Source organism: Melopsittacus undulatus, chromosome 2, assembly GCF_012275295.1.
Source record: "Melopsittacus undulatus isolate bMelUnd1 chromosome 2, bMelUnd1.mat.Z, whole genome shotgun sequence".
In the NCBI taxonomy this organism is placed as follows: Eukaryota; Metazoa; Chordata; class Aves; order Psittaciformes; family Psittaculidae; genus Melopsittacus; species Melopsittacus undulatus.
Genome location: NC_047528.1, coordinates 72470734 through 72491134, shown reverse-complemented (window position 1 = coordinate 72491134; position 20401 = coordinate 72470734). Strand labels below are relative to the sequence as shown.

At 36.3% G+C, this 20401-nt stretch overlaps 1 protein-coding gene across 1 annotated transcript in view; it reads left to right on the top strand.

Moving 5' to 3' along the window:
* The window catches only part of ANOS1 (anosmin 1), a 138981-nt gene that overhangs the window by 64606 nt on the left and 53974 nt on the right, over positions 1-20401 (top strand). Inside the window, exons 3-4 of the mRNA XM_034074483.1 lie at positions 13870-13932; positions 16952-17174. Of these exons, the coding sequence (XP_033930374.1) occupies positions 13870-13932; positions 16952-17174 (286 nt within the window). The remainder of the gene's footprint in view (positions 1-13869; positions 13933-16951; positions 17175-20401) is intronic.

Sequence of the window (20401 nt, the reverse complement as noted above, 5' to 3'; positions counted from 1 at the left end):
CTGTAGAGTCCTGAATGCTTCCATGTGGGCTCTCATGTCTAAGAAAAAAGTGCTTGCCTTTCAGGAGAGGCAGCTGGATGCTAGTTGCCATACTGTGCATTGTATTGGATACAGGTAGCTGTGAATGTGCAACTGGCTTATGTACTGTCTTTACTGACATTTAGTTTCAAAAGATAGTGTAACTGTTAAAAGAAAATCCCTAAAACATTTAATTGAAAGAAGTAGCTATATAGAAAACAGAAAACTTGGAAATATCATGACCGAATGAAAAGCTGCAGTATTTGTTTAGACATTTATATACTCTCAAGGATGTACCACAGTCCTTACAGATGACTTCACAGTAGCAGGACTAGTTTTTCCCCATAGCCCCATTTTCTATTTCCCTCATCCAGTGCCATTGTTTTCCTCCTTCTTCTGGCACAGAGTCATCCAAAGTGCCATTTTACCACTATTACCCAGTTTAACCCTGTCTATTGAGATGAGTGGTAAAAAAAAAATGGCATCCAGTTAGAGCTGCTGCAACTCCAGAGCCCTCAGAGAAGAGTTTTCAGGATTGTCAAGTTTTGCAGTTCACAATGTTGGTATCTACAAAGCAGCTCACAGATACATTCTGTCTACAGAATCGAGCATTCTGATACTATTACCCAACATGCATTACCATGAGAATTAGGATACAATCATAGGAAGTCAGTTCCTGAGGTTGGTAGGATCTGCAATCTGTGCTGATTTAATCTAGAATTATGACTTCAGGTTATGACCCTTTGGCTCTACTTCATTAAGTAGTGTGCATTTCCTTGCATGCATTTGCATAAAAAGGCAATCTATCCATTTCATCTGTCAGCATACAGAGTACTATGCAAAGAGCTGCCTTTCAAACAGTTGTTCTCTGGGGGTTTAGTGCCAACATGCTGCCATAGTCTTACTCTCCAATTTCTCTGAGAGCTTGCTCAAGAGTCCCATTAAGATGAATGTCAGAAAGCTAGGTGAAGCATTACATATCCCATATTTCCACTTTATATCTTTTTGCTGTGCTACAGCATAACCTTATCACAATTATATTCCATTTCATAAAATCATAGAATCATTTAGGTTAGAAATGACCCTTAAGATCAGCAAGTCCAACTGTTAAAGATCATTTCATCATCTTAACATCTGGTTGCTTTAGGATGACTAGAAGTATATTACTCAGTCTTTCTCTTTATGTATTGTATTCCATGACTGGAAGGATCAGTATGTTTTAATAATGTTATAAATCAGTGGATAATTAAATCAAAATACTCAGCTTTCAAAAAAAAAAAAAAACCAAAACCACCAAACCCAAACAAACCAGCAGCAACATACTCAGCCACAACCCTAGAGTCCTTTTAAAAATTATATCTTCCCGCTAAATTTCATATTTAAGAAGAATTTTGCTCTCCCAGTTAACAATCTAAGTTTATATAGTGAAGTAATGCAATGATGCCTATCTGAGCTGCAGAGCTGAACTACCACATTCACGAATGCTGAAAGCAGGGCGTGTTTCTGGGGTACAGTCTGGACAGTCCAGTTGCCTTCCCTGCTGTTCTGGAAGCAGGAATGGCCCGACTATTATGAAGGAAAATGTATCCAGCATAAGGCTGAAGTTTAACCGTTTATTATGTTCTATGATAGTTTAATCAGAACTGTTTATTTGTTAACTCAGCTACCAGTTTGTCCCACTTACTTCTCCATGCCATAATGTTAACCTTTATTGCCCAGCCTTGGAGGGAAAATAGGATATTAGTTGTTTTTTAGCCTGTGGTTCTGTGGTTGCCTTAAGCTGTTGTAAATGCAGGCTCTCAGTTAAAGAGGTGTTTACAGACTCCTCTCTCATTCCATTTTTGTGTATGTCACTGACTCAGATACCTAGTTTTTATGAGGCTGCTGAGCGAGCTGAATGAGAAGTTTACTTGGCTAAAAACTGGTCAATTTACATCCAAAGGAGTGCTAGTCCCAGTTAAGGACTGCCCCTCTTTTGGTGGCATTATGGATGTAGATTCGCTATACACATCATGTAGCTGTAATCTAAAAACTGTAACAAATACAGATACTTTTGGGGAAATTTAGCATGTAAGTGTGGTCTTTCTTGCTCATATGTAGCAATGCGTTAAAAAAATAATAGGAGGGAGGGTGCTTATTTAATAACCTTTGAAAAAGACAAGATAGCTTTATTAGATTACTTTTTTTGGATTTTCTCAGGTATCCAGGCACTTAATTATTTAAATCAAAACATTTTTCTGTTTTTTTTCCACATTAATATGTGAAACTCTAACCTGTTAAAAGCGCTACCCAGGAGTGTTTATTCTATGAATTATCATATAAAGTGATAGAATTTTACTCATTTTGGTGTTTTAGTAGACTACATTAAGATACATGAAGAGCTTATTGTGGAAAAGAATCACATTATTTCTTTTTACAAAAGATTCAATGGATACAATAGAGGTTCTAAACATGGGGCAGAAAAACATTCTTTGTGTAGCGGGAATATATTTGGAAAAAGCTAAGGTAAGTGTAGAACACTTCAGAGTTTCCTGCTACATGTTGGCTTTTGGTTCTTGTGCTTGGGATTAATGAAATTTTCACTTCTGTTTCTATAGAATGAAGAAATATTTCTTTTACATATGATCCTGATACTTCTTAGGAACACCATATTTCTTGTTTGTTATTGCTAATCATCTTCACTGTGATTTTTTTTCTTTTTTGTGAATTTGTTAAAATCAAAATTTATTTTCATTAGATCTGTTGGTTTTGTTGTTGTTCCTGCACAGATTTGTATCATCAGTCTACTAAGTCAGTAGATTCTCCAGTAAAGCAATGAGTATATCTCCGAATACAGTGAAAACTCTCTAGACTTGCTATTGCTAGATTGATTGGTCTATCAATGGGGTGGACAACAGATATATTTAAAAATACTTAGGCCAAACAATAAAATGTGAATTTCTTGCTTCAGAGTAGAGGATATTTTTTTCAAGACAACCTCCTTTTCATTTTTCTGTTCTTTTTCCTCCCCTTTTGCTGTAACTGCATGAAGGGACATGCACAGATGCCTGCTGCCACAGTGTGATACTTAACCTGACCGTCAAACAGGCCTCACAAAGGAAGGCTTTTCAGGTCCCCCAGTGAAACAACCACTGCATTTTATTATGGCGTGAAATTAGAAGTGAAAAGCCCTATGGCTCTTGCTGTTTAGTAATGCGGAATATGTCGTTTCTGATGGTGGTGGTAGTGCTGGGAGGGAAATAGAAAGCCAAGGAAGGGAAACAAAGTAACGATTTAGACAAAGAGGGCCCCCCTATTTTATATCGTCTCTTGATTGTTAGGTGGCCTGTAAAACCATCATACTGTGGTAGATACAAGCAAAAAAAATATTTAGTTGCGGCTCTTTCAGTTGGAAATGTATGTGTGAATTCACAGGGTGATGTATAAGGAGAATCATCTGTTATCAGAAGAGCCCACCAGTTTAACTCATTTATAAACAGCAACAAAAAGCTTGACTTTGCTTGGAGAGAGCAGCCCTCCTCTGACAGACACTTAAAGTTGCATAGCAAGATGGTGTTTATAACAAGACTGTGGTTATCTGAAGCTGCTTTGTAACAGATTGGAAGGGGAAAGTGCCAGCTTGAAGAGGCTTTCCCTTGTCTGTTTGAGATTAAAAGAATTAAGTTTTCTCAATGAAAATTCTGTTGATATATAAAATATCAAAATATTTATGGTCAATTTTAGTTTAAAAGTTTTATGTGATTACTAAAGCAAACAGTCAAATATTAGGAAATTAAAAGACGATTTGGGAGAGAACCTGAGATGTGTCTGTTTTCATAGATTCCTATAATCTGATAGGTTGGAAAAGACCTTTGAGTCCAACCATAGGGTCATTCATCATTGATCATTATCTCTACTGCTGGAAACAAATTGTGAAAGCTCACCTACAGCTCTAATATCAGAGAAGGAAAAGCTGTTAGGTTTTGCAGACCCATATTTTTAGTAGCAAATATTACTGGTTTTTCCACTAGATTACCTTATTTGGACCCTATCTTCAGGGAAAGGGCAGCAGGGAACAGTCATCTATAAACAGTAGGCACATACAAGTAGAAAGTTTCTGCAATATTGCTTACTGTTTAGGTTATAGATGCAATCTTGGAGAAGCTTTAATAGCAGAAAGAAGGAATTGGCATGACTGATCCGTGATAGACTGGTGGAACAGATGCAAACATGACAAATCAGTTGATTGATAAACTGCACTGCAGGACTGCAGCCTGGAGGAAGAAAGTTCAGATAGAGAAGCAACTCTGCTACTGGATTTTTAATTCAGGTAGTTCATGTCATTATTAATCGATATGGTAGCTACACTGTGAAATAATTCTATATGTAAGTAATAGCATAGAAAGAAGCGGGAAAGCGCTAAGCAGTTAAAGCTATTAACACTATCAGAAAGAAGTCTATTACAGAAGGGCTTTTTAACCTTTTTAGACTGTATCACTCTTCATTTGATTTAGAATTTATGCATTTTGACACAGTATATATCTTGCGTGCACACTAGTGCTCCAGGCTTGACTTGCTGCTTCACTGTGTTTTTGTCAGTGCTACTCCTTGTATCTTCACAGGTGAAACTTCAGAATGTAGAGATTTAGAATAAGGCCCAGGAAGAGTTTTAAAAAAAGAGAACTAATTGGCACTTGATGCAGCACATAGAAGACAGTCAATAGAAGAACAAGAAAATGACCTTTGAGGCAACAGTTTGAATAGGGATAGTTGGAACAACAATTTTTAGGCCAGAGTATGTTGGTAGAGGAAACAAAGACGTGAAAAAAGGAGACCGTGAAACAGAATATTATCTCTGTAACAAAGAAGTGGCGGTGGAATAGCTACTGTGCTGAGACATAACCGAAATATTTGTACCTATTGTAAACCTTTCAAAAGAACTTCAGGATCAAAAAGTACTGCTAGGGCATGCCCCTGCAAGGTGAGAGGTTCACATTTAAGGCTCTCCTCTATAGAAGAACTCATTGCTTATACAAGATGAAACAGATTCATCACGAAAGAGAAAGTTCCATCAGCTACTTTGTTTAGGGGATTCATCTTGAATGTAGGAGGTTTAAGTTCAATTCTGTGTTTCAAAATCAGGCAAAAACAAGAACTGTAAAGTTTTTGCTGACTGCATTAAACTTTAGGCTGTGAGGAGGAAAGAAGGTACATATCCCAGTTTCCTATGCTGGTACAAACCCCTGTAAACAAACTTTGAAAAGAACTGGTCAGGAGTGAACTAAATGTTTGAGAGCCAATTTTCTGTTGACATCGATGGCCATGATTTTGATTTGGTAACAAAGAATGGTAACATGAAAAGCTTCCTAGAATTGTTCTGTCCTTTCAAATAAACAGTTCTGCTGGCAAAGTTTGACATGCCAGACAACTAAGCCATACAGATAGTTATCAAGCTTTCAGCATTGAAAGTTATTTTCAGTCTAAAAGGATTAAAGTTGAAACTACTGCAGTTATGTTACAGTGTGATGATATGGTTTCTCCTCTTTTTTTAATAGTAATTTACTTTCCAAATATTTTATGCTAAAACAGTTCATTTTCAGCACCTTCAGAGGTTCTCACCTTCAATAAATCTCCAACTGTTCTGGTAGCTTTCACTTTGTGTTTAATTCTGGGAATTTAAAGCAAAGGCTATGTGGACTTCCAGAAAATTTGCCCTGAAGCTCTTGGCAAGGGTTTTGATCTTTCTGGTGTTCTAGTGCAGGGTGTTAGAGCATATGGGGATTTTAAATGATGGACTTTCAGTGATCAATGCAGTCAGAACAGCCTTTTTTTTAATCCAAATTTTTTAAATAGAACCTCCATTTTGGGAACAAAGCTTGTAATGCTACTCTATATATGCAAAGGCCTGGACAGACTTAGCTGTTACACTGTGGTGTGCCCTTTACCTGTCTCTGTTCCAGGAAATACTGATACTGAATGTAAGTCATAAGGCTCCCTTTATTTGCTTCAGGTATTGAAAGCATTCTGTAACTCATATTGCTAACACCTTCAGTTGTATTAGCACCGATGTTGTCTGCTGAAACAAACCAGGGAAATGACTTTTTCAAGCTCATAGTTTTGTTAGACATACAACAATTGCACTTTTGAAAATTTCCTTTACCATAAGTCCTGATAAGATATTAGTGAGTTTGCGTAACTGTGAAGATCAGTAATACCTGTGCCTGTGTGCTTTTAGTCCCTCCACACCCAAGTAAAAAAATACATATTGAATGCAGTTATTTGTTATAGCAGTTTATGACTCTATGACTTTGGAGAGTGCTTTGGTCATTTGAATGGTTATGTCAGAGCAGAATGAAACATTTTTGAGAAACTTTACTGGCTGCAAATAACTGGCAACAGATAAAAGTCCACTGTACCTGAAACGTCTGTATTTTGCTTCAGGAGCTGTATGTCTAAGCCTTGTACGAGGCTGAGTAAACAGAGCTGAAATCAAGGGTTTGTCCACCTCACTGCTCAAGTAGCAAAATAGAACTTCAAAGAAACAGGTCAGCATGTCCTTCTCTTACTTATCTGGATATTATTTTGAATAGTAATATTTTATTTTTTCCTATGTCCTTCAGAATTTGTAATTGGGAGATATTGTAGCTATGTTCTGCAGGGGTTGGTGAAGTAGTTTCTAGTGGTCTGTTACAAGACCCTGACAGTTTCATCTGCAGAAACAATTTCCATTTAGTGAGAGTACACCAATTGGATGTGAAACCAGAAGTAAAATCCTTTACTGATGGTTTTCAAATGTAATTTTAAAAAAGTACATTTATTTTAACACCATTTTGAGGTGAATAAGGATTGTTCATATCTTTCAAGGCTTCGGTTCAAGGTGACAAATAGGGAAGGTCTCACTTTGTATGTTAATATTTAGCATACATTTGGAAGATGTAATTTACCATCTTTTTCTTAAAATATAAAAATAGTGAGAAAAATAGAAAGAATCCAGTTCATGGAAAACTATCTAAAGCAAGTGATGTGTCCCAAGTTCTATATTTCACCTGCAGGTTGAAATACCATCATGTTACTTAGATTAGATAAGAATTATTAAAAATTAATCTCAGTTGTATGTGTAATGATATGTTTTGGATCTCTGTATACAGCTTTTGTTAGTCTTTTCATAAGAGATATACCAAATGCTTCCAGGAAATAAGACCACTGCTGGGTGCCTTATATTCCCTCTTACTTTCTGATGTTAGAGCTCAACACAAAATGCTGTATTCTCATAACTTTGACCCTTAGTACTTTAATGCTAAATTCCTCTGGATGAGGTGATGTGTATTAACCAGAGAAGTCTGCTAGGGTGTTAGCCTCAAGATTAATCCCAGTCACTGCAGGTATACCCATATGTGATGGGATGTAATGTAACGTGATGGTGGCCATGTGGTTGCTGTTCTTTGTTCCTGTCTGTCGCTGCTTGGTGCTTTGGGACCCTGGAGGTTTGTGCTGTACTGGTTTACCTTGCAATTGAAGGGGACTCAGAATAAATAAGGTAGCTGTAACTACATCTCAGAAAGAGACACCATTCCCTTAGTTTAAGTGCCATCCCCAGGTATTTTGTTGTCACTCTTTTCTGAGCAGTTAAATTCTGAAAAATACAAGCCTGTTGTCTGTCTTAAAACTTAAGGGTACACCATCTCAATGAGGATTTACAAATGAAGAATTTTTATTTTTCTTCATATATATATATTTATTAATAAAATTAAATTAGTACTTGCAGATGATAACAAATTCCACATTAGCAACCTGTTCCATGTCATCTACCCCATCACAGTATATGTCAGGGTGTCATCAGTATAGAACAATAAAAAATATATTTCAAGGAAGACCAAGAAGTGCTCCCTAAAAGTATTTTAGAGACCCAGATCACTCTAACCGAGTAGCATATTCTTTAGTGACCATTTAAAATCTAAGACCTGGCTTTCATTCAAAACCAGCTCTACAATTAGCAATACTTTCAGACAGTATCAGCTGGGTTCCCAGTGTACATGATAATGTCACAGAATAACCCCAACTGTAACTAATTTAATTAAGACTTGATCCTCAAATACAAAGTCACTCCTTTTCACCAAATCAGGATGCTCACTGACCTACAGGAGAAAAAACAGGCAACACAGACAGGAAACCTTCCTCTGTCATTTAACCCATTTGTTTATTCATTTACAAGGGAAATATATTACTAGTGTAATTCTCATGAGAATCTATTTAATGTGAACAGAGGCGTAACTCCAGGTAGCCACATGAAGCTGCTATTTTACATAAAAGAATACATTTCACAATTGGTTGTTCCTATTAGACTTTCAAAGCTTTGAAGGTATTTAAACCTCTCCCAGTCTGCATCAAATGTAACTGAATTTTAGGAGCTAAACTGTCACACCGAGTTTCTAGAAAGCTGATGACTAGTGCTCCAGTGATGATTCATACCCACTTTTATGTGTAATTAATATTATTTTATTCTGATAAATTATTTACTTATAGGTATAGCTTGTAGAATTACACCATGACCTCCTGAGCACAGAAGTACCAAATCAGACTGGTGTCAAGTTGGAGAATCTAATTTGGTCTTTGATTCAAACAGTAAAATAAATAGTGATAATTCTTTTGGGCATTAATAAATGAATTGTTTCTTCTAGATAGAGAATGTTTGAGGCTTGTTTTGTGTGTGTAGGGATCTTTTGGGAAAATATAATCCAGAACTAATAGGAAATTTTTTTTAATTGATTTGGCAACATTTTTAAATTATTAATCTTCCTGATGCATTGCCTCAGTTTTATAATGAAAAATAGTTTAAGTAAACACATCCTGCAGAAAAGGAGTTGTTCAGACTGTTCAGAAGATTTTGTATGATGTGATATTGCTAATACCTGATATTGTTCTACCAAGCTGTTAAATAATTTGGACTGGGTAAATATTGAGCTGTGAATTTACTGTTCTGAAAGCAAAAAATGTTGTACTTCAGAGAACTCACAGTTCATTAAGAAACACAAAAGGAAACAATTCCTATTCCTATTGATAGCAGAAGTAGATAAAAAAAAGTCTGAAGATCAGTTATTTCTGTCTTGCAGTCTGTTTGTATTTTGCATTGTGTTTGCTGCCACTGTGCTGAGATTTGCAGATTGAAAATTGCTTTTCTCATAATTCCTTTCGGCATAGCAATATATTTAAGTGTAGCCATCATAAAATTATTCTCTCTAAGAGTGATGAACACTATATTTTCCTTTGGTTAAATTCCTGACCCCAATAATTTTCTCTGCTCAGTGCCTGAGAGTATCTGCATTTTTCAGGTACCATGTCTTCAGGACGAGGCAGGTTCTTAGGAGACTGTACACTTAAAGGTGTCTATTTTAAGCATCTAAGTTCCATTTAATTAAACACCTTAGGAGAGAACAACACTTAAATGCATGTTGCAAACATCAGTCTTTAATTTCTGACCTCGCTGTTGTGAAAAACTGGAATGTTGAAGGATAATGAAAAGAATAATTATAATCCAGCTGTAACACTTAGTGTCCATTCTTTTGGCAAGAGTTTGCATATGACTTACTTCCACTTTGGTGAAGGAAGAAACCTTATCAGACAAAAATATTGTGGATAAACTTCTCTATTCTGAAATAAATATTTTTTTCTGTTTAAATAGTTATAACATTCAACTATTTAACTTTAACATAATATTTGAATAAATATTCAGTATGTGAATAAATATTTCATTGCTTAAATGATGTTTTACAATTCTTTAGACTTTCAAAATTGCTATGTTGATGCAACACTCTCCCATTCATGTCAAAGGCAACGTACCCTAAGCACAAGTTTTGGTAGACTATTTTGAAAATCCCTTTATTAATGAATGTAAATGGAATTCATCATGCAATAATCTCACAGTTGCTTTATTTAGAATTTAAAAATTAGAACAAACCCCACTTCTCTAACAGAGCCCATAGCTGTATACTTTTTGTTAATTAAATATAAAATAAAATATTTTAAAGCAACTTCTTCCCTGAATGGAGCAGTACTTTACTATTGTTTCTAATTTTATACAGTCTGACTATTAACAAATCTATAGTACTATCTGATATATACTTTTATACTTCTGTGTGTGTATGAAAACTCCCTCTTCTTCCCCTCCCCTCACCCCCTCCCCCGGAAGTATGACAAATGCTGTGATACTTTTTGTTAGCACTCCTTTTGGCTTTTGATGCAATTGCTTAGTACTGAAAAACAATTCTGCAGCAGTCTGTGTAAAGAAGGCAAGCCTACAGCTTCCAGATTTAACCACAACAGATGATAAAACAGGTGCTTTAGGAGGACTTGATTTAGCAAGGCCAGTGTGATTAACACTCATCATCTGAAGAATGACATTGGCCACAAATGATGGGTTCAACACTGTGATTCATCTCTCTCTCTACCTCAGCAGAAGAGCAGCCTTCATGGTGGTGCCAGGGCAGCAGTCAGCAGTGGCTCCAAGGGAGCAGTGACATCTGCTGAATGGACTGCCAGGGTGCTTCCCATGCTACTGCCCTTCCGCCTGATGGTGGTCTGCCACCTACGTGGCATACATCAACATCTAAGTTCAGCTTCTGAGGGCAGGTGGTAATGTCTGCAAGGTATATTTTATTACATAAAGTAGAGCCAGAACCAGCTGCCAGCTGCTGCTTGGCCTAGATTTCCCCTTATTCTGGATAGAGAATTTCAGTATCCTTTTAACAAGCACACATATTTGCACTAATCCAGAAAACCTGGACGTGTTTATCTGCTGAGTGAGAATAGTTTCCTCATGGGTGATTTAGGTATTTACTTGACACTCTTCTTATTGGTGAGAAATGCTGTGTGCTTTCCTTTCATGTCAAGGCTAAGCTAAAGACCAGTGAAATAACTCCTGTTGGTGTGGAGGAACCTTGGTTCAGACCTCTGCTGATTTGCTTTGAAATTATTAGAAATGTATTACTGAAATTTTAAATGTAAGATGTATACTTTGGGGGGGGGGATATGTTTTGTTTTCTCTGAAGACTTGGATCTAAAAAAAACAGGTGTTATTGCTAACTGGGCCTGACTCACATTTTCTTGATTATAACTTTTATTATACATGGAATGATACCTGTCAGAAAATCTTCACTTGCTGTTGATATAATGGGAGAGATCCATAACAGAGGGAGAAATGCTTTACTTTTATTGTGAAAATGTTGGAAAGTGTTCTTCAATAGATTCATCTTGATGCATCTTCATAGCAGAGCATGCCCAAGATGAGAAAAACCCACAATCCTTTGAAGAGTAAAGATAAAAATCAGAGTTACAAATGTAAATGGGGTGAAAAAGTTTAACAGAACCAGGCAAGCTAAAGTTCATGAGGATAGAGAGTCTGCTGGAAAGCTGAGTTGTCTGGAAAAGGGCAAATCTATTTACATAATAGCTCTTTTTCAGAACTAGCATGTATATAGCACACTGGATCTGGAACACATTTCCCTCTTCACGTAAAAAACACCAGGACAGACTTAATGGGGAAAAAAAGGTATCTCTCTCTAGTTATGATTGCCTTTCAGAGGACAAAGCTCAAAGTTTGTGGGATCTCAGGATCTCAGCTGACATACAGTTTAAGTCAAGGACTCAAAGGTGAGACCTGGATCCAAGCTTCCAGCTTTTCCACCATCCCACTTTAGGGGAACCACATAACAGAGTAGCTTAGAGGATAAATGCACAAACCTCAGTGTTTTTGAGGTGCTCTTACCTTTGTTCTTGCAAACTTAATCCTGCCTTTTTAGAAGGATGATCCAAACTCTTCTGGTGCAGTTATTGGCAACATTTCTGTTTGCTCGCAGTTTCTCTCCAACCCTACTGAATGCTGCAGCCCCACTAAAGTTAGGCAGTTGGCTTCTGCAGCAGCCCATGGTGCTAGGGTACTTCCAATGCTCTGAGAACTCCTCATACAGCAGGTAGGAAGATTTTTTTGTTCATATATAAGTGAGAGCACGTACTCTAATTGGAGCCTATAAAGCTTATGATGGAGCACTTATGGCTTGCTACATTGTCTGTTTTTCTTGGAGTATTCTGAGAGCCATTGTATTGCCCTGGTTCATTTTGTCCATCTGCCCTTTGAAGTGTCTGAGTTGAGGTGCCCATCATCTCTGCCTGCCCTGATGGCAGGGGATGCTGAAAGTCGTCTGGGCTGTCCTGAATGATTATTGTGACAGAGTGGCAACCAGACAAGGCATCAAGTGTTGGAGGCTACTTATATAGCAGGTAGAGATATCCTGGTACAAATGCCTTGAACAAAGCCTGGGAAGCATACAGCATCTTGGTCTTTTCTTCCAGAAATATGAACTCTATTGCTCTAGAGCCTGCAAGTAAGGTGGTCTAGTCAGCATAAACTTGGTCCTAGTTGTCATCTCAAGATTGATATGTTGGTATAAATAAACTCTCTGTGGTATGCAGCAGTGAAGCAAGGATATGAAAATCCTGAGAGACTTGGGGATCATTGACAAAGTCTGAATGTTGCCCATTTTGACTTTACAGTATTTTATACCTCTGTAATTTGGGGCTAAATCCATCAGACAGAACTGTCAAATTGACATGCCAGTGGAACTGAGTTTAAACATGCAGTTACTATACCATAGGAGAAACCAACACTCTGGAATTAACTAAACTTACAGGTTTCAGTGACATTTTATTATGTACCCTTCCAATTACTTTGTATAAAGCATACATGCTGTGAATTTTGAAAAGCTAGAAAGTTGAGTCTAAAATACCAAACTATATATACACAGGAGATGTTTAAGTGGTGTTTGTCATTGCTGAAATATGTATCTCTGTGACTAATGGTTTTATTATATTTTTCAGGCTTTATCGCTAATAAGATAAATGCTGAACTTTTAACACCATTTTTAAAATATATATATATATATGATATAGGTGGTAGCCTATATGTATTTATGCTTGGTTTTGATCCATACATATGGATCCAATCTAATACTATGCATAAAGGAAACAAATTATATAAATACTGAATTGCATGTCAAAAGCCTTTCTTTTTGGTGCAGTAAGTAACTTTTGGTGCAATAGTATGCACTATTACCAGAAGGAGCAGGTGCTACTAGTTCCTAACAATTACATCCAAGATCATATGTCTTAACAAAGGAAGAGAAAAGGTTTCTGGATGTGAGTCTGAATTTATATTTCAGCTGCAGAAAATTATGTTAATAGTTTGATTTTTCTAAACTGTGAAGCTTGACTTTGGTTTGCAGAGTTTGAATCTTAACTGTCTGTGTAAACACTGCAGTAGAGGTTGAAGGTGAAGAAATGATAATGTGGTACCTGAAATAAAGTGGGTTTGCTAACAGACCAGTGAACATTGTCTATGCAGTAATAGTGGTTAAACCTCTGCTGTGAAGTTTACTCCCTAGCTTGATGAAATAGTTTCTCGCTTGGAAAGGCAATGCGGCCATCAAATCTTTAGGCTGGTCAGTGAGGGGAAGATTTAACTTTCTGTAGTTGAGAGTAGTGCTTTTGACATTGCCTCTGTGATCTAGTGACACAGTGTTAAATGGTATTAGGACCTAAATTCAATAATGTGGAAAATAGGATGGTATATAATCAAGCGAGACAATTGCTTTGTACAGTAAGAAAAACTGAAAATATTTCTTGTAATCTAACCATGGCTTGGCATGACCTTGCTCTGACACCAGGACTCAATGACAGTCTTATCCTCAGGAGAAGTAGATTTTTAAAGCCTATTATTAACTTCCTATGGGCCAAACAAACAACTGGAGAAGAAATGGGGTCATTTGTGGTTGTTTATTTCTTTCTCTTCCTGACACTTCTCTTCCTCCTGATTCTTCCTAGTGCCTGGAGCCCTGCAAAGAGTCCTGGGACCTGAAGAAAAACCATTGCCAAAGCTTCTGTGATGTAAGTCAGCCCAAGGGCACTCTTTCTCACTTTGCTCTAGCTGTCTCTTTCATTTAAATTATTACCTTCAAGGAGACAACTAACAAACACGGGATTTTCACATCATTTGCCTACATTTGAATAGGTACACGTAGAACAATTTATCTATATTGAGGTTAAAAAAAAAAAAGGATTTTTTTTCTTTTTTTTTTTTTTCTGCACAAATGATTTATCTCAGCTTGAAGTTTTAAGACTTGATCCAGCCACACTTACATAGCTTCTAACAGGAGGTGCTGTTAAATCCTTCCAGTAAGATGCTATTTCTAACACACGCCGTTCTATCTTTTCTGGCCATAGAAAGAAAGAGTAAGAAAGAGCAAGAAAGAGCATCTTAGTTTAAAAGATAAAATGTCATTGTGTGAAAATCCTTGTGCAAGGTAGCTATAACAGATGCTTTCCTATATGTGAAAGTCAATGTGATTTCTGGAAAAGAAAAAATAAATGGTTTTACTGGATTCGAAACATGTCTCTGCTGAATTGGTGAATGTCCACCCTCAAATTTTACACTTCTGAGATAGTTTAGGTACAAAAATGGAAATATAATCTCAGTAGAATTTTGCTTTATTATAACTAAATAAATATAAAGTTTATTCAACTCTATGAAAGTGTATGTTTACAAAGCTTCTTCTGTAAAAAAGTAGAAGTGACCCTAATCAAAATAATGATGCAGCTGCTAATACTGATGTAACTCCTCCCTCACACTCTGGGCACTCTTTTTCCAGTACAAGAGCATGTTTTATGTCTAAATGACTTTAAGCATCATGAAGATGATTGTGAAAAAGTTGTAATTTCAACTAAAAAAATCCCAATTTATGTGTAAATAGGGATTACTGATCTATGTATTTACAAGACAAAGTAAAAAATGTTCATGAAAACCAATCCTTGTATGAGTTTTTTAGCACAGATTAATTGCTGCTTCCTCATACACAAAACTCTAATGTAGTGTAATAAAGCATTTTTAGTGGATGTAATTTATGTCGATCTCATACACCACTTCTCACTCAGGCTGTATGTTTCCAGATTTGGGTGAAAATATGTATAAAATTGGTTTAAAAAGAAAACATTTGTAGAACACTTTTCTATTGTAGTTAAAAACAGTGACCATCCCTCGTTGATTAGTGTTTTGTGGTTGAAGCTAAATTTAGAACTTCAAAGGCCCTTAATGAAGAGCAGCACATTTAGCAGCTAACTGAAAAATGAGCTGTGAAATAGGGTGAGGTGGAGAAGCCTTGAGGACCTATTATGCCTCAGGGAGCTATAAAGTTTTTAATTAAGTAGCTGCAAATTTGTGATGTTTTAGGATTTGAAATTGGTTTCACACACACAAAAGCACAGGGCCACTTTCCTTTCTCTCAGACAAATCTATGATCCTTAGACATTGTTTGATTGAATTAAACAAGGCTGTTTTCTTTTGAGAGTGTTTTCAATAGTTTTGTATTCTGCAAAAAATCTGGAAGCAACAATTTAGCATTATGTTTCTCAAGGTCCCTGCTTGATATGTTGCTTCTTATCTACTAATGAGTGCACTAATATTAAAGCAACCTTATGTGTGAGGAAGAAAAGAAGACAGTTAACTCCTTTTTTTCCCCCTATAAATTCAGTTTCCTGCTGGTAGCTTCTTAACTGGCTAACCATGGGATCATGTGCATCCCAATGGCAGGAACAGCATGAGCCCATGGGGTCAGTAGGACATATAAGAACTTTTTTTGGTATCCTTTAAGCTGGTTAAGCCCTAACACCCAAATGCATACTTGAAATCCTGATTCAAAAATTCTGGACTGCTCTGTAGAACAAGATGGGAGAGCTGGTAATGTAGTGGCATTGTTCTTGGACCAAAAAGTAACTTTTGAGAATAAACTGACACACAATCTGTGAAACACCTGGGCCTCCATAATACTGAAGTCTTTCTCATTTTGCCAGAAATATGAGAACAATAAAAATAAGAAAGTAAAACACTTGAAGATGGAAAGGAGTTGCAGAAGTTATATGAATAGTTGAATGGGGGGTGGGTTATAATTCCTGTGTAGGTTTAAGAATCTGTAAATCAGATCTGTCAGAGTGGGAGGTTTTTGATTACTCTGAGATAGAAAGGCAGGCTGTAGATAATCCCAGTTGTATGGGTTGCCCATCTACAGTTGCACAAATCACTTTGAGGGAATCACATTAACTTGTTTTTCACCAAACTAACTAAATCACCAGCTAAAAGAGGATATGAAATCCCCATGTAGCACACAGAGTTCTCACCAGGGTGGTATATCAGTTTTAAGTGAACCTTGCAAACCACTGAGTAATACACATGCTATAAAATGTCTATGCACTGAAGCAACTGCTCATATATCTAGGACTTGATTTCTTAGAAAAGTAGCATTTAAATATATTTAATGCTTATTTTAATCTGTATTTTCTATTAATATTTTCATCAGAAATTTAGTTCCAGTTCAGTGAAGAATTACACAATTACTAATATGCTGGCAACGACATAAAGATGCTGCAAAATCTTCTCATAGCCAACTCAGTTCAAACAGTATAATGAAACAAGATTACGCTTATTTATCTAGAGTGGTATTGCATCAGATATTGTGGGTAAAGTGTTATGAAGTACAAATGGAGGAATGTGGGTAGTCTAAAAATAAAAAAAAAGACCGTCTGACTATTGTTTCCCTTTTGCTTTGGACATGTTTTGATCTGGCATTGAGCAACTTTGTAGCCAGCCAGTGTGAGCAAAACAAGGGAAAGTTGGCAGACAAAACCAACTTTATTCCATTAAAGACTGTGGTCTTACTTGAGGGAATTCATCATTCTGTACTTAGAATGATTTTTTTAGAAGCAGCTTGAATATATAAATCTTCAGGGATAGTCTTGCAAAAGCTGAGAATCTGAATTTTTCTTTAGGAGGTCTTGGAAAAAGTACCACTTTTTTAATTAATTATTTGGTTTTGTGGTGTTGAAAACTTTATAATTTCTTTTGTTTTCCCTTTAGCCTCTTTTCCCCAAGAAGAATTATGAATGCCTAACTAGCTGTGAATTCCTTAAGTACATCCTGTCTGTAAAGCAAGGGGACTGCCCAGCACCTGAGAAGGCCAGTGGTTTTGCAGCTGCCTGTGTTGAAAGTTGTGAAGCTGATAGTGAATGTTCAGGAGTGAAGAAATGCTGTTCCAATGGATGTGGGCATACATGCCAAGTTCCAAAAAATCTGTATAAAGGTATAGATTATTAATATGTATTCATATTGGTCGAATAACTTCATTCCATAATAAAGTCTCCTCAAAAACAAGGTCTTTCATTTCAGATGAGTTTGTTACAGATAGGAAAAAAAAGGAGAGGTGCTTGTAGAGCTGTGGCAGGACGCTGAAAGAGTAGAAAGACAGAAAAATTTTGCTCAGCTTTTTGATTTTTATTTATTTTTCCCTTGTGAAGCCCTTGTCTGGAAATCTGTGGAATGTAAACGTGGGGCTATTATGAATCATCTTAAGCAGAACAAACTTGCCAGTTTAGGTGAAGTCTTACTTAATTTGATGCAGATGAGAGAGAATGCGGCAGGGAAATATTTACCAATAAATCGTCCAAGTCTTATTAATCAAACAATATTTTTGTTTATAAGCCAAGTAGGTAGGACTACCAAATAGGATGTGTCAGATAAACTAGCAAAAGAACACATTAATGTGATATATTTGGCATTGGTGTTATTAATGACTTTAAAAAAAAGTGAAATATTATAATATTCACATATGTATATAGATTTATTATTTAAGTCTAAGGCAGTATTATTCAAAAATTTTTAACCTGAGTCCTGAGATTCTGTGAAAGAAATTTTCCTTGATATCCATGGGCAAGAACTTTTCTATGAAGAAATTGTTTGCTTAGATAAACTCCAGATTTTAATTTGTTGTAATTATAAAAATTATAAAATGCTTGGATATATTCTGAAAATGTGCTTCTAATGCAGAACAATTAATATTTATGAAAGACATTTTCTTGTTCTGCAGAGTTGGAATGTTTTGTTGGAAATCCATCCTCCTTCAGTGATAAAACCCAAATATTAATCAGTTATTCTTCTGATATTATGGGCTCTCTGTGGAGAGCCTAATCAGCAGAACTCTGAACTAAGCTCCAGGCTCCAGGATTTATTTCTGTGGATGGAAAAATAGTAAAATACGTGAAGGCGATGGTGATTTTAAGTTCATTGTTTTAATTGAAATGGTGATGCAGCTTTTTGAATGTCCCTAGTAATGAGAATGTATGTCAGAAATAATTTGCTTTGACTTTTGAATCCCGTCATTGAGTGCCACCGAAGTCATATGTTGCAAATGTTAGATTAACATAACAAGTTTGGTTACTTGTTACCTTAATTGTTTATTGGCTTGCGTTCGCTATGATTTTTAAAACTGTCCATTGTCATTGTATTTTTTCATCTTTGTTGGGAGTATTCCTAATCAGTTACATAGTTTTCACATTTTTGTTTTCCTTTACTGAAGATATCAAATATTCTGTCCTACTTTTCTGTTATCTTCCTCATCCTCCTTCTTTATATCACCTCAACTAGTAAAGGACTTTAGAAAGTGTCCCTTCTCCATGGCCTGTTTTTTTTTCATATGTGGACATAATGATGTTATAAACAGCGAGTGCCTGAAGTAGATTTGGTACTTTAGAAATAGAAATGGAAGCAATATCTCTGATCAGAAATATCACAGTTCAAAAATGCAGAAAAAAAAGGAATGAAAATGTGTGATTGCATTCACTTTGTCTAATGTGCACATATGCATTCCTCAAGTAAGGGGACAAGGACATTTATCTTTTTCTACACACAGCTGGTAACAGCTGAAAACATTACCCATCATCTTTTTTTCTGTTCAGAAGTTAGTGGTCTCTCAGATGTGATGATACACCTACTTGTGTGAACTTTCCAGGACCTCTTTTTAACAAAGATTTAGGGTTTATGCTGTCTAAAGCAGGCTAACTAGTTTTGTCTGAAATGTGTAAGGGAGCAATCCATATAGCAGACTGAACTGCAGTTCTGGGCAAGGTAAATTGTGATGAGAAGATGCGCCATTTAAAGGGTGTGATGGTATGGCAACATCACAATATGGTAGCTAGAGCCAGATGGTCACCCATAATTTAAAGGCTCTTTTCATGCTTAAAGAAAAATAGTTTGTATTAAAAAATAGTGTGCAGTTTTAAAAGTGCACATCTCTGAGTCTTTGAATGACTGTTACAATGGTACAGATGTCAGGAAGAAACCCTTTACAGTCCAAACCCCTTCCATGGAAACATGCATTCCTGTAGATTACATCAAAGATACAAATTCTTATGATGGACCAATGTGCTTTTATGTTTTCATGGCGTAGCAATACAGGTGCTGTTTGAAAGACACCTTTAGAAGCATTTTTCCTAGGTTCTGGTATTGCACACATACAGCAATCAGATTTGAATTCTTCAGTTAAGAGCTGTGAACTTCAGAGGACTAATTTGTTCCAGCATGATGAAAGGGCTGACCATTTACATAATAAAAAGCACACTGAAGAGTAATTTGGTCTACACATCTGGATATTATATTGATGGTGCCGGCTATACAAAAGTATTTTAAAATGCACTTGTGCGGTGCTCTCGTTGTTTGTGCTGCTGCACCCCATCTGCGTGCAATTACGTAACACCAGAGAGGCTGATATACTTGCAATCGAGTGAATCCAACTGCCTCTAATGCAAAGCAGATGGAAGTTTTCTTTACATGCAAATCGTAGGATTATTGTACATCATAATTACAGAAGGATTTTCAAATGTGGAAATCCGAGCTGACATGTTGTGCGATTTTCATTATATTAGACTAAGACTGCAGGCTGTTGGAGGATATCCGGGCTTTATACTGCTGTGATAACCAGATTTAAGTACTCAGGTTGATTTTAAGCTTGTTCAAGGGCCACAGGATAAATTTTCATTTACTTGTAGCTAATTGTATAATCAGATTTAGGAGAAGACCTCTTAAAATACAAAAGTGATTTGTTCACTTAAGGAAATTTTGGTACTCAGTCATCTGTGGCAGACAGAGTGGGAAACAGTTTATCAAACCAACACATACAGCTGTACTTCTGTGGACATGCAGTGAAATGACAAACTAACTGAAGTGGGTATGATAACTTGCTAAGAAGGTTTATATGTCAGCATAGAAATCTTATTTGTGACATATTCTGAAGTGACAAAATGCTGTGCAGTGAAATATATGAGTTCCTAAATTCTTTCTAGAAAAATATATCCAGCACTTGGTTTGTTGATTTAATCAAAAAGATGACAAATTTGAATTTTTTTCCCTCAAGATACTGCAGATGATTTTAAAAACACGATGTTACCAGCATTATAAACAATGGAACCATCCTTCAGTGTCACTGTGTTATGAGAACTTACTGTAAAATTCTAGAAACACATCTTTGTCTTCAAA